The sequence below is a fragment of the Pollicipes pollicipes genome, unplaced genomic scaffold (genome assembly GCF_011947565.3).
Source record: "Pollicipes pollicipes isolate AB1234 unplaced genomic scaffold, Ppol_2.1 Scaffold_3447;HRSCAF=4054_pilon_pilon_pilon, whole genome shotgun sequence".
NCBI classification, from domain to species: Eukaryota; Metazoa; Arthropoda; class Thecostraca; order Pollicipedomorpha; family Pollicipedidae; genus Pollicipes; species Pollicipes pollicipes.
Window position 1 is genome coordinate 22667558 of NW_023596297.1, and position 12623 is coordinate 22680180.

The 12623-nt window shown below is 55.9% G+C and overlaps 1 protein-coding gene across 1 annotated transcript; it reads left to right on the forward strand.

Moving 5' to 3' along the window:
- LOC119091783 (SCY1-like protein 2) lies at window positions 1-10533 on the forward strand. The gene is given in 13 exon segments (XM_037214653.1): window positions 1-89; window positions 1784-1995; window positions 2643-2847; window positions 3343-3487; window positions 4726-4875; window positions 6110-6325; window positions 6800-6916; window positions 7439-7581; window positions 8053-8212; window positions 8692-8945; window positions 9739-9839; window positions 9842-9871; window positions 10310-10533. Coding segments are annotated over 12 exon segments (1872 nt in total). The 5' UTR covers window positions 1-89; window positions 1784-1868.
- The last annotated feature ends 2090 nt before the right edge of the window (window positions 10534-12623 follow it).

The following is a 12623-nucleotide window of genomic DNA, read 5'->3' on the forward strand; positions in this document are numbered from 1 at the left end:
ATCCGGATTTACGAATACCCTGTGTCTATGAGGAGCTGGAAACGTTAACAAGTGAAGAATTTGTGTCGAGGGACCCGGGTCTGCCATTGGTAAGATTTCAGTTGTTCGCCGTAAGGGCGACGGTGGCGGTAGCAGTAAGTAGCAGCAGAGACATGTAGGAGGCACCAGGCGGTGCAGCCACGAGTCAGTGAGTTCACTGGTACATGACATACGTGGTGTTTTCTGCCATTGAACACCTACCAGGTAGGCAGGCAGATACATGCCAATCATGATTTCTACTTTAGGGCATATGCATCAGATGAGAAGCTATCTGTCACATCAGAACTGTCCAGAGTAACAGCAACATTCCTGCAATAGTTTCAGCATATGCACGCTGTAAGTCTGGGAGTCCATAGTTTAGTGTGCATTCACCACCAATATCAGCATATGCAAGCTCATGTTTGGAGGAATTGGGTATAGTGTTTCTAAGGGTGTCAAAGGAAAAATACTCAAAAGACATGTTTCCAGGTAAACAAAATTTGAAAATTCAGGGCTATTTGACCAGGCTTGAGACTGATGCTTGCATGCTACAGGCATAGAGCACTGACATATAAGCACCCTGTAATCAATTATTTTTTTGCAGGCTGGCCCTGGTGCATGACCAGATGGTCTGGATGATCAGCATGCATGAACACACACCATGGGTGCATGATGTATAAATTGTGGTCAGCATACTTGATGCATGAATTGGCCTGAGAAAAATAAAATAATAATCAGATAAAAAGATGTGAACCCTTAGTGTGAGGCCACTTTTCACTACCATTGCATGGTGTTACCCATATTTGCTCTATACTTGATTGCTGCATGATTTTTTGTTGGTGTTAATTGATTATTTAGGTCTGAGGCATTTTTCTTCTCATAAATCCTTATAATCAGGGATCTAATTTTTATGCCAGGATGTACTAGCACCACCATGCACATTCTGTAATGTTTTCTCAGTGGGAGAGGAAGCAAGGGATGCAAAATATAGATGTTTGGGGGTGGTATACATAAGTAATGTGCTTCTTTTATGTTGTTCCTATACTCATTAGACTCATGGGTGGATTAAGAACCTCACAAAATAGCGCAAATTATGAGTTTTTGACCATATTCAAAGCACACCTAAGCCCAGCCAAATTACAGAACAAATCTTCCAAAATGTTTGTTGATTTGTTTTGTGAGCCAGCTGTGATCACTAAAAAATAGATAACTATAATCAAAGTTGTTTTCAAGATCTTTATCATGCTTGTTTAAAATATTTGAAGTCCCTGATTTGCAATATCAAATTGTATGAGCATGTATGATCAGGTCAGCAATCAGCAACTTTTATTGTGATTGGAAGGCCATAAGATGTACTCTGCATGATTGGTTGTGTCTCACAGATTCCAGAGAGTGACTGTGCTGTCCAACATTTTCTGTGTTCTTTGGGCTGTTCACCGCCAATGGTATGCTACTAGTTATTAAAGTAGGCATTATGTTTGGTCCTTTGTCCATAGATTTGTTTGCCCGGCTTTGGCTAACTGGCCTCATATTATAGGAAAGTGGTGTGTGTTAATGCCAGAAGAAATTTTGCAAATATTGTTGTCATTGTCATTCTCAAACTGTATGTGCTGTGTGGAACTCCATCAAGCTGTCTTGCTTTTTTGCATATTTATAGCACACATGAATTCTGATAGTGATGAGATGTAGCGAATCTCATGTTACTGCTGCAGAACACCAGCAAGTAATGTTTTATATGCTGAAATTCACCACTTGCGTCATGCAGGTCCAGCCCATCTGTATCACCAGACGGCCTGCTTGTTGGCATCAGCACCTACGCCTGCGCTGCAGGCGGCTGAACATCAGCCACCATGGAGATGCTCAACAAGCTGAGGTCGACCGTGTCGCAGGCGGTGTCGCAGGTGTCGGGCGTGCTGCCCGGCAACCCGGTCACCCGCGAGTACGAGGTCTCGCAGCACATCGCCAGTGCCGGCCCTGGTCAGTGCTGCCCCTCCTCCACTGCTCTGACGTCCTGGCCTGATAGGCGGATGGCAGCGGCGGTGATAGGGTGCGGCCGGTGTGGGCGTGCAGCCTTCCACCAGTCATGATGTCCTTGGACGGCCCGCATCGCTGCTGACTCATTTCTCGTCGAAACTTTTCGTCTTCCGTACCAAATGCATGTTGTTGTAAATATAATCCAAAGGATGGTGTTAATGTCATTTTGTTAGTACCCATTAGGTATGTGTTGCTGGGTTCTAGCGAGGAGGCATTGTCTTTGTGATTGTGTGTTGGTACTGCAACATGCTTTTATGTAGATGTTTTACATGCTGATTGATGGGGCGCTGGGGTGCTGGTACTGGTGATTGAGCTGTGCTCTGGGAAACCTGGGGTACAGGGCTTGGCTTTCTGCGGTGCCCGCCCCTCCTGCCTGGGTGCCTGGCGTCCGCCTGGGTGAAAAGCGGGCGACGGTACACGGCCTCAGGAGCTGAGAGCGTCGTAAGGTTCCAGTGACGACGACAACAGCGTGCATTTGGCTTATGACCACCGCCGGTTTGGCGTGGTGCAAGTGGTCGCTGTGGGCGAGCTGACGCTCCAGTGATGAGTATCGCGGTCTCGTCCGACGCTGTGCTCGGCGCTGTCGACAGGTCTCATGTGGAAGGTGTACTCGGCCGTCAAGAAGTCGACGCGCGAGGAGGCGTCCGTGTTCGTGCTGGAGAAGCGTCTGATGGACCAGTGGGCGCGCCGCGACCGTGACCTGATGCTGGAGACGCTGAAGCAGGGTGTCAGTCAGCTGACGCGGCTGCGGCACCCGCGCGTGCTCACCGTCCAGCACGCCATGGAAGAGTCCAGGTCAGCCGGATGGCCGCGCCGAAGTGTGATAACGCACTTTGTTGTAACACACTATAGCTCTGAACAGGTGGGGAGGGGGGGGGGAGGTGGAGTTCGAGCATCATGCTGACTGACATGACATCATGCTCTCTCTGCCGCATATGTCCGCAGTTTCTTCGTCGATAGTCTGTATGATAGTCTGCAGTCCAGCAATTAACCAGTGTAACTCTTTCGCATCTCCTCCTGGGTCAATGAATGTGATTCGGACAAGTTCGCTATGAAATCGTTTAACGGGTACATCTCTGTGTTGGACTGTACAATAGAACTGGCAGCGGTTCAGTCTGTATAATGGTCATGTTGTCCACATGTGTTTATCCGTAGGTTTGATAGTTAATGTTTAAATGTTGCCATTGCCGTGGTAGGCTTCTAGAGACCCCATTCCCCCATGTCGGTGAACGCCGACAGCGCCGTGTGGTGTCACCTAAGGCCGGACTAACGCGTTCCGATGGTCCTCAGGGAGAGTCTGGCCTTCGCCACGGAGCCCGTGTTCGCCAGTCTGGCCAACGTTCTCGGCCAGACGGAGAACACGCCGACGCCGACGCCGGCGGCGCTGCGCGACCACAAGCTGCACCAGGTGGAGGTCAAGTACGGCCTGCTGCAGGTCAGTGGCGCCGCGGGGCCGGCCGGCGCGGACGGAGCCGAGCGACGCGCTCGGTGGACGCAGAGAGGGGTCTCGAGTGCGGCGGGGCTTGGGGTGTGGCATGAGGTTGATGTCAGCCGTCGTGCCTCGTTATCTGTTTGGCCGTGATTGAGTGGTCGGGCCCGCGGAGATTGAGTGGCATGCGTAGAGTGGTGTGCCATTTCCGTCTGGTTTTTATGTTTCCTTTCTTTTTCAAGCTTTCGATACCAACATTGCAGTATGCAGCTCGTTCTTCGGCATGGCCCCTGGACGAACACGTTCGCCACTTTGCAGTTATTTTTCACGTTCATTTAGAACTTGAACCACTCCAAATTCATCGATTCCGTGAGCTGCAATGGTCAGACCCCGGGAGGCCCCAGCATGATCATTTTTCAGGCGTTCTCGGTCGTGCATGTGCTCCGGTACGCTATGTGTCGTGTAGGCCATCGATGGTGTAGTGGTGTAGTTGCGCGTCTGAGAAAACGGGTACGGGGTTCGATTCCCCATGGTGCCCACCCTTCACGCCTGGATGATGTCGGATGTCGGATGTCGGCCCGCCAAGCTCATGAAATACGGATATTCCACTGCATTGACCGGACACATTTGTGCGGGCTTCGGAACCGACTAGCTTCGATGGCATATGCATTAGCGTCATCGACATAACCATGGCACTCCCTTCTGTCTTCCCTTCGTTGCCATCATGGAGCAAAAGAGGCTGTACTACTGTCATAATGATACAATGCTCTGAACCGTGATCTTGAGTGATAGAATGGCGGTTTCGCTTTCCTCTGTACCGGTTAGGTTTGAAAGATTTGTTTAGAAGCTATTTTTTCTTGTTACCGCACCTAAAGCTCAAATTATGACTACCACAGAAATTCTTGACATGGAACACGTCTTCGGTAAACAGTAACTACCCCCCGAAATGAAACGCTTTGAATGAAGTGGTAAAGAGCGGCAGCAAAAGCGAACTAAAGAGCGGTGACGCCAAAATGTATAGTAGTTTGGATTGTTCGGTTTGGCCTTTCCTCAGAATGGTGAGCTTACGCTGTCACATAATTGATAACTTCTGGCTTAAATTTACTGTGCGAATTCTGCAAACGATTCATATGAAACTGGGTAATAACTGGACGGATCCGCGGGAGCGTCCACTGCACCTGCTGCCGCCGGCCGCGTGCCGGCCGGGGACATCTGCGGCTGACGGGGTGTCGCTGGGTCGGCAGCTCGGCCAGGGCCTGGCCTTCCTGCACGGCGACGTCAAGATGCTGCACCGCAACCTGTGCCCCGAATCGGTGGTCATCAACCGGGCCGGCGCCTGGAAGGTGGCCGGCTTGGAGTTCTGCGTGGCCAACCGGGCGCCGGCCGACCAGCCGGTGAGCACTCTGACGTGTCGTCTGCCGTCCGGGTACCCGGTCTCCGGCGCAGGGGTCACCCTGCGGTGACAAACCCTGACGTGTCGTCTGCCGTCCGGGTACCCGGTCTCCGGCGCAGGGGTCACCCTGCGGTGACGAACCCTGACGTGTCGTCTGCCGTCCGGGTACCCGGCGCAGGGGTCACCGTGTGGCGACAAACCCTGACGTGTCGTCTGCCGTCCGGGTACCCGGTCCCCGGCGCAGGGGTCACCGTGCGGTGACAAACCCTGACGTGTCGTCTGCCGTCCGGGTGCCCGGTCCCCGGCGCAGGGGTCACCGTGCGGTGACAAACCCTGACGTGTCGCCTGCCGTCCGGGTACCCGGTCCCCGGCGCAGGGGTCACCGCGCGGTGACAAACCCTGACGTGTCGTCTGCCGTCCGGGTACCCGGTCCCCGGCGCAGGGGTCACCGTGCGGTGACAAACCCTGACGTGTCGTCTGCCGTCCGGGTACCCGGTCCCCGGCGCAGGGGTCACCGTGCGGTGACAAACCCTGACGTGTCGTCTGCCGTCCGGGTACCCGGCGCAGGGGTCAATGTGCGTGACCAACCCTGAGATGTCGTCTGCCATCCGGGTACCTGGCGCAAGTGTCACTGTGCGGTGACAAACCCTGACGTGTCGCCTGCCGTCCGGGTACCTGGTCTCCGGCGCAAGGGTCGCCGTGCGGTGACAAACCCTGACGTGTCGCCTGCCGTCCGGGTACCTGGTCTCCGGCGCAAGGGTCACCGTGCGGTGACAAACCCTGACGTGTCGCCTGCCGTCCGGGTACCTGGTCTCCGGCGCAGGGGTCACTGTGCGGTGACAAACCCTGACGTGTCGCCTGCCGTCCGGGTACCTGGTCTCCGGCGCAAGGGTCGCCGTGCGGTGACAAACCCTGACGTGTCGCCTGCCGTCCGGGTACCTGGTCTCCGGCGCAAGGGTCACCGTGCGGTGACGAGCCGCCGACCTCGCGTGTGATGTGTGTTGGCTGACGTTTGATCGCTCCGCAGCAGCCAATGCGGCTTGTAACCGACGGCCTCCCCACTCCAGCTGCTGTCGTGGTCTGGCTGCCGACCCACGCGTGCTGCCCCGACCCATGCTCCCCTGGCTCCCGTTCGAATGTTATCTGAGGACTGTTCGCCGCGGGGCTGTGGTCGAGGCCGCCATCTGTTTGTCGGAGGTGACCTGACCGCTGACCTGCTGACCTGTGACGGGCAGCCGTCGTGGCCCGTGCCGGAGTACGACCCCGACGTGCACCCGCTGGCGCAGCCGTCACTCGACTACACGTGCCCGGAGGCGGCGCTCTGCCTCGCCTTCACGCCTTACTCGGACATGTACGCGCTGGCCTGCCTAGCGTACGCCGTCTTCACCCACGGAGGCACCGTCTTCAACTGCGCCGCCGACTGGTACGCCTACAAGAAGGCCATGAACGAGGTGAGCGTAGGACGCTCGCTGCACACCTCTGCAGCGGTGGGCTTGTCTGATCTGGGCGTACATTCCTGTCGTACTGGCAGCGTTCAGGTTAGGGAACTGGACCAAGTTACATTTTCAGGGTTTTCCACAGCGGACGAGGTATGCCAGGCCTTAGAAACTAATGAAGCCGTATACTTTGCCGAGCTAGTACTTTGGTCGCGGGTGCATAAGGCCAAAAGAAATGCTGTTTGGGAGCTTTTTAAGTGGTGCGCAGAGCCTCCTTTTAAACGAACGCCGCGATAACGGGCATGTCACTAGGGGAAGCTTAGCTTTGAGAAAGAACTTGAAAAAATGTATTCGCATGCCAACACAGCTAGACTTCGTCCACAAAGAAAGCCCTCTGTGGAAATCGTAGGAGCTACAGTTACAGAGATTATCAGAGATTCACTGGCTGAGTATTCACCACCATCCTGTGGTTCGGGTCGTTCCGTGCAGCTGAAGCGCATGCCGCCCAGCCGGCTGGAGGCTGTGCCGTCCGAGCTGCGGGAGACCGTCAAGATGATGCTGAACGTGGCGCCCGATCTGCGGCCAGATGCGCATCAGTTCACCAAGGTAATGCTGACCAGCTCACTGAGGTCATGCTCACTAGTCCACCAAGGTAATGCTCACCAGTTCAGGGTAATACTACCCAGTTCATTGAGGTAATACCCACCAGTTCACTGACGTAATGCCCACCAGTTTATCGAGGCAATGCCCATTGCTCCACCGAGAAAGTGGCCTCTAGTTTACCAAAGAAGTACCCATCATTTCTGTAGAGCAATACCTACCAATGTTATGGGAGAGGGTGGGGGGTGGGGGGGGGGGGGAGAAGGGGGCATCAATTTCAGTTCGCCTAGGCCATGCCCACTGCTGCCAAGCGGTGCTGAGATGTACACTGCTTGACGAATCGAGGCTGTGTGCATTTTAGTTACCCAATGCAGACCGCTGTACCAAGTGGTTTACCAGGACATGCATTGTGGGGGTCCATTGTGACACCAGATGTATTGCGTGGATTCGTCGATTCTCAGCGACGTTCAAGGCTCTGTCGCCTCCACGTCTCGCGTGTAATGATACATCATGCCCGTACTGTTACAGATCGCCTACTTCGACGATGTTGGCGTGAAGACACTGAATTACTTGGATTCGCTATTTCAATGGGACAACCTGCAGAAGTCCCAGTTTTACAAAGGCTTGCCTCAAATCATTCCCAAGCTGCCACACAGGGTGTGTCTCAATCGGTGAGTGTAGCGTCCAGAAACCCAGTTATGTTATGACACACTACATTGGTGCAGCGTCGAACTGTCTAAATAATTCCCTCGCCGTTTTATCTCTTTTCTTCTGTTGGAGTTTGATGAAAAGTGAAGAGATGATTCACATGTATTGTTCTGTCAGAGTTTGATTAAGAGTGAAGTGTTGATTCACATGGGTGATTCACAATGGCTTATGGCTGTAAAGCGTTGTTCAGATGCTTAGCATTTGTGACATCTGGTCTGCTTTGATTGACGCCAACAACGCTACCTACCATATTTGGATACATAAACCAGCGTACGAGACGTTTGGTGTGGTAATCGATCCAGATGGTGCCACCATTCTGAGAAATAGATGTTAAGTTTGTATCATACTATGGTGATGCTGGTATTTCATCAAGCTGTATAATCAATCAAGCTAGCTGAGCTGACTTGACTGTGATACTGATGGTCCGCTTGCAGAATCCTGCCGTGCCTCTCGAAGGAGTTCGTGAATGCGGCCATGATCCCGTTCGTGTTGCCAAACACGATGCTGATAGCGGAGAACTCGAGCCGTGAGGAGTACGTGCAGCACATCCTGCCGCTGCTCGCGCCCGTCATGAAGATCCAGGAGCCGATCCAGGTGCGTTGCTGCCGGGTGGGCCTGCCCTCGTCTGTAAACCTGTTCGCATTCAGTAATTATCATCCTGCATTGAAATTCGTTGATGTTACCATTCGTGGAGGACTTGCTCCTTCCTCCGGTGTTTAAGCATATGTTGACGAATTTTTCCCTTACCAAATACAAGCAACTGTTGTGATGTTTTCTTCATTTGATATTATTTGGTTGGTCGTGACTTCAAGCAAGGCAAACGCACGCAAGGTTGTCTGGGGAGAGCTTCGAGTTGTACTTATGATACCAGCTATGTAGTTTACCAGCTAAGGAGACGCAGGACGAGCTTCACGCTCTCCTGCGCCATCATCTGCTCGCTGGCATGACCTTGATGGAGCTCCACAACACCCTACGACGCATCATCTGAGCTCGTGACGTCAGAAAGCCAGACGGAAGCTGTGCGGGCCGTCCATGTCGCACTTCCGCCAGCGGCATTCTTGTGTGTGTGGCAGATCCTGTTGATCTTCATGCAACGTCTGGAGCTGCTGCTGAGCAAGACGCCGCCGGAGGCGGTGCGCGCCGACGTGCTGCCGCTCATGTACCGGGCTCTCGAGTCCAACACGCAGCAGATCCAGGAACTGTGCCTCAGCGTCATCCCGAAGGTCGGCAGCCTGGTAGATTACCCGAGCATGAAGAACGCCCTGCTGCCGCGCATCAAGCAGCTCTGCCTCAGCACCGGCTATCTGTCGGTGAGTGCCGTCACCGAGTGTGGGGTGCCCGTCGTGAGAACGGAATCAAGGCATGGCCACTTGTCGGTGAGCGCTGTCACCGACTGTGGCGTGCATGTCATGAGAACCGAATCAAGGCACGGCTACCTGTCGGTGAGTGCCGTCGCCGAGGGTGGGGTGCCCGTCATGAGAACCGAATCAAGGCGCGGCTACTTGTTGGTGAGCGCCGTCACCGATTGTGGCGTGCATGTCATAAGGACCGAATCAAGGCACGGCTGCCTGTCGATGAGTGCCGTCCGCCGAGGGTGGGGTGCCCGTCGCGAGAACCGATCAAGGCACGGCTACCTATCGGTGAGAGTCGTGTCAGCAAGCAGCAGAGCTTGCTCGTGGTTACATGCTGTTCGTGATCGTCCCTCTACCTCTACAGGGATATAACTGCCACAATTACGAGTGCGTAATGCTGCGGATCGTGGGCCATGTTCTCGAATCGCCTGAGATTACGGTGATGCGTTACACTCACGCAATTTGCGTTGTGTCAACATTGGACAGGTACGGGGTGTCCGTGTTGCTACCCCCCGGTGTCTGCGTCAGAGTTGTTTCGCCCCTCGTGTGACCTCATGGTCTCGACCCATACTGTGAACCCCGCGTCCTCGACCCGTACTGTGACCCGTGTCCTCCCCAATGTTTTTGTGCTGTGGCCTTTGTGTCCCCGTCAGGGTGGTTATGTCCCCCATCGTGACCTCGTGTGGCAGCTTCTGAAGCCGTATTGTGACCGTTGTCCACGTCAGAGCCATTCTGACGCTCCCCTGAAGCCATGTGCCTCGGCCTCAGACCGCGCGTAAGCTGCCTGGTCTGCCTCGGGAAGCTGCTGCCGCACCTGGACCGCTGGCTGGTGCTGGACGAGGTGCTGCCGCTGCTGCCGCAGATCCCCAGCCGGAGCCGGCGGTCGTCATGGCTATCGTCGGTGGGTGGCCCGCCGACGGCTGACTGCGAGGGGGGAAGGGGGGAACGCTCTCACTGCCGCGAGAACCCCCGATGCCCGAGCGCTCGGCGCTCAGCGAGAGCTGCGGAACGACGGCACCCGGTTAAGGAGATCACTCGGCAGAGATCTCTTAGAATACTGTGAAAGCTGGCATTGTTGCATTGACCCGCTGGATGACCTGTGGTCGGAGCGAATGCCTGGCGTGTCTCGAGATCGCTGCCTGCGGTGTTGGCACGCATCCATTGGGATGACCTGGTACACAGGCAACCGTCACGCACGTGCCCATCTGGTACACTTGTAGCCATCACCTCCTTCGTCTGGCCCTTGTGTGAGGTCCCACTTGTGATATAATCGCGCGACTGCCGAAGCCTCCTTAACTGGCCCCGCTTACCGCCGTCGCCCGACCTCTCGTGTTCGCAGGCATCTACAAGGTGACCCTGAGCAACGACAAGCTCGGCATGACGAAGGAGGTGATGGCCACCAAGGTGCTGCCGTTCCTGATGCCACTGGCCATTGAGAACGGGCTGGCCGTGTCTCAGTTTGACGCCGTGATGGTGCTGGTGCGGGACCTGTTGGAGCGCGTCGAGACAGAACACCGCGACAAGCTGACGCAGCTCAACGCCATGAAAGACGAGCAACAGTGAGTCAGCCAGCCGACACTGCCGGGGGGGGGGGGGGCGGGGGGGGGGATCCAGGAGTTCGGTGTGGAACTGCTGGGGTTTGGTAAGCATATTGGCGGACAAGGCGGGGAATATAGCCAAACGCTGTCCATTTGTACTGGGACATGATATTTTTAGAATACGTTTTGGGACTGTCACACACGGGCTACTGCATAAAAACAACACTCACGGTTTTTTCATGTTGTGAAATCTACACTTTGCCGAGCCAATTTGGTTGGGAGCATTGCTGATTTTTCCACCGCATGCAGCGGCTGAGTGGGCACTGTCCGGCCGAGGCACTGTCTTTAGGCGCCCTGCGTGGCTTGTGTGCCTGGATGTTAAAGGAATCAACCCACCAAAAAGAAGTCGAATTGTATTTTATGGAGCGAACAGAGCGTTAATTCTTGTCATAGTTTTACAACCTTCAACAATTGCCGTGCTCCGCTCCAGCGCTGTGGACTTGTCGTAATAAAAGTGCCGTCAGGTAATGCTCTTCTCCTACTGGGCGAGTACCTATTAAGACAAAAGCTGCAGAAATATTACAGTGTAAAAGTCTCGGCAAAAAGAAACATACCACATGCATCAAGACGAGCAAACAGTAACGGTCCATCCACGCTGCTCAAAAACGATGTTTTGGCTGGTCCAATCACTATAATGATGTGGTCCGGGCGAAACGCTCAGTCGTTGAGCCGAGGCGGCGGTGTCCAGCGTCGAGTGCCATCAGCCGGCGCTAAGCGCGTGCTGTATGACCGCTCAGTCCATCCGCCGTGACCCGGAGCGATGCTGGCTGTGTGGGCACACAGTCAGGCCGCCGCTGTCCTGTAGTCCCTGTGACCCGAGACATTGTTGGCCGTGTGGGCACTCAGTCGGGCCGCCCCTGTCGGACCACCTGTCCCCTGTCGGACCCCTGTCCTGGAGTCCCTGTGACCTGAGACATTGTTGACCGTGTGGGCACTCAGTCGGACCACCCCTGTCCTGGAGTCCCCGTGACCCGAGGCGGTGTTGGCCGTGTGGGCACCCAGTCGGGCCGCCCCTGTCGGAAAACCTGTCCACTGTCGGGCCCCTGTCCTGTAGTCCCTGTGACCCGGGTCGGTGCTGGCCGTGTGGGCACCCAGTCGGACCACCCCTGCCCTGGAGTCCCCGTGACCCGAAGCGGCGTTCGCCGTATGAGCACCCAATTGCGCTGTCCCTGTCCTGGAGTACCTGTGAGACGGTGCGGGCGCGCCTTTTGCAGGAAGGCGCTGAACGCGTCGCTGGCGCAGCCGGAGCCCGGGCAGCTGGTGGCGGCCGCCGGTCCCACCTCGGCCATGGACAAGGTGAGACCGCCGGACGGGTGGCAGTCTCACGCGATGGCTGCGCCGCTCAGCCCTGCACTCCGGTCTTGCGAACTACTGCGAACGCCTGCCGAGTCGCGCAGTCACAGGTGGTCAAAGTCACGTAGGGGTTCGCCGACCCTGGCCGACCCTCGACGTACCTGCGCAGATAGGGGCGCACGCTTGATATTGATCATCCCATTGACCACTGCGCTAGCGTCTGGCGTGGGATGCGGTGTGCGACGGAGCAGACAGTGAACTGTATTTGCATTCGAATTGCGTTTCAAATGGGTAGTTTTGATGGAAGCAGCATGACTCGGACGGCTTCGCTTCCAGACGCTTGTCGGGAGAGGGGGAGGGGCGTACGTCAAGAGCCTGGGCCTGTTCACCCCCTGCGACCGCCGGTGCCTCGCCCACGCCCTAGGCCGCGCCCCATACATCCCAGCCCGCCCCATGCCGCGCCCAGCACTTCTCAGCTCGCCTCATGTCTCGCCCAGCACATCCCCCCCCCCCACGTCGCGCCCAGCACATCCCGCCCGCCCTACGTCGCGCCCAGCACATCTCGCCCGCCCCACGTCGTGCCCAGTACATCCCAGCCCGCCTCATGCTGACTTCGCTGTCACTGTTCGTCAGATGTTCGGCGAGCTCGGCATCGGCGAGTTCACGTCGGGCCCGAGCCTGGCGCCGCCCGCGACGCGTGGGACGCCGTCCACGGCCAGCGCCGCCGCCGCCGTCGCCGCCGGACCGCAGCCGCTCAGTCTC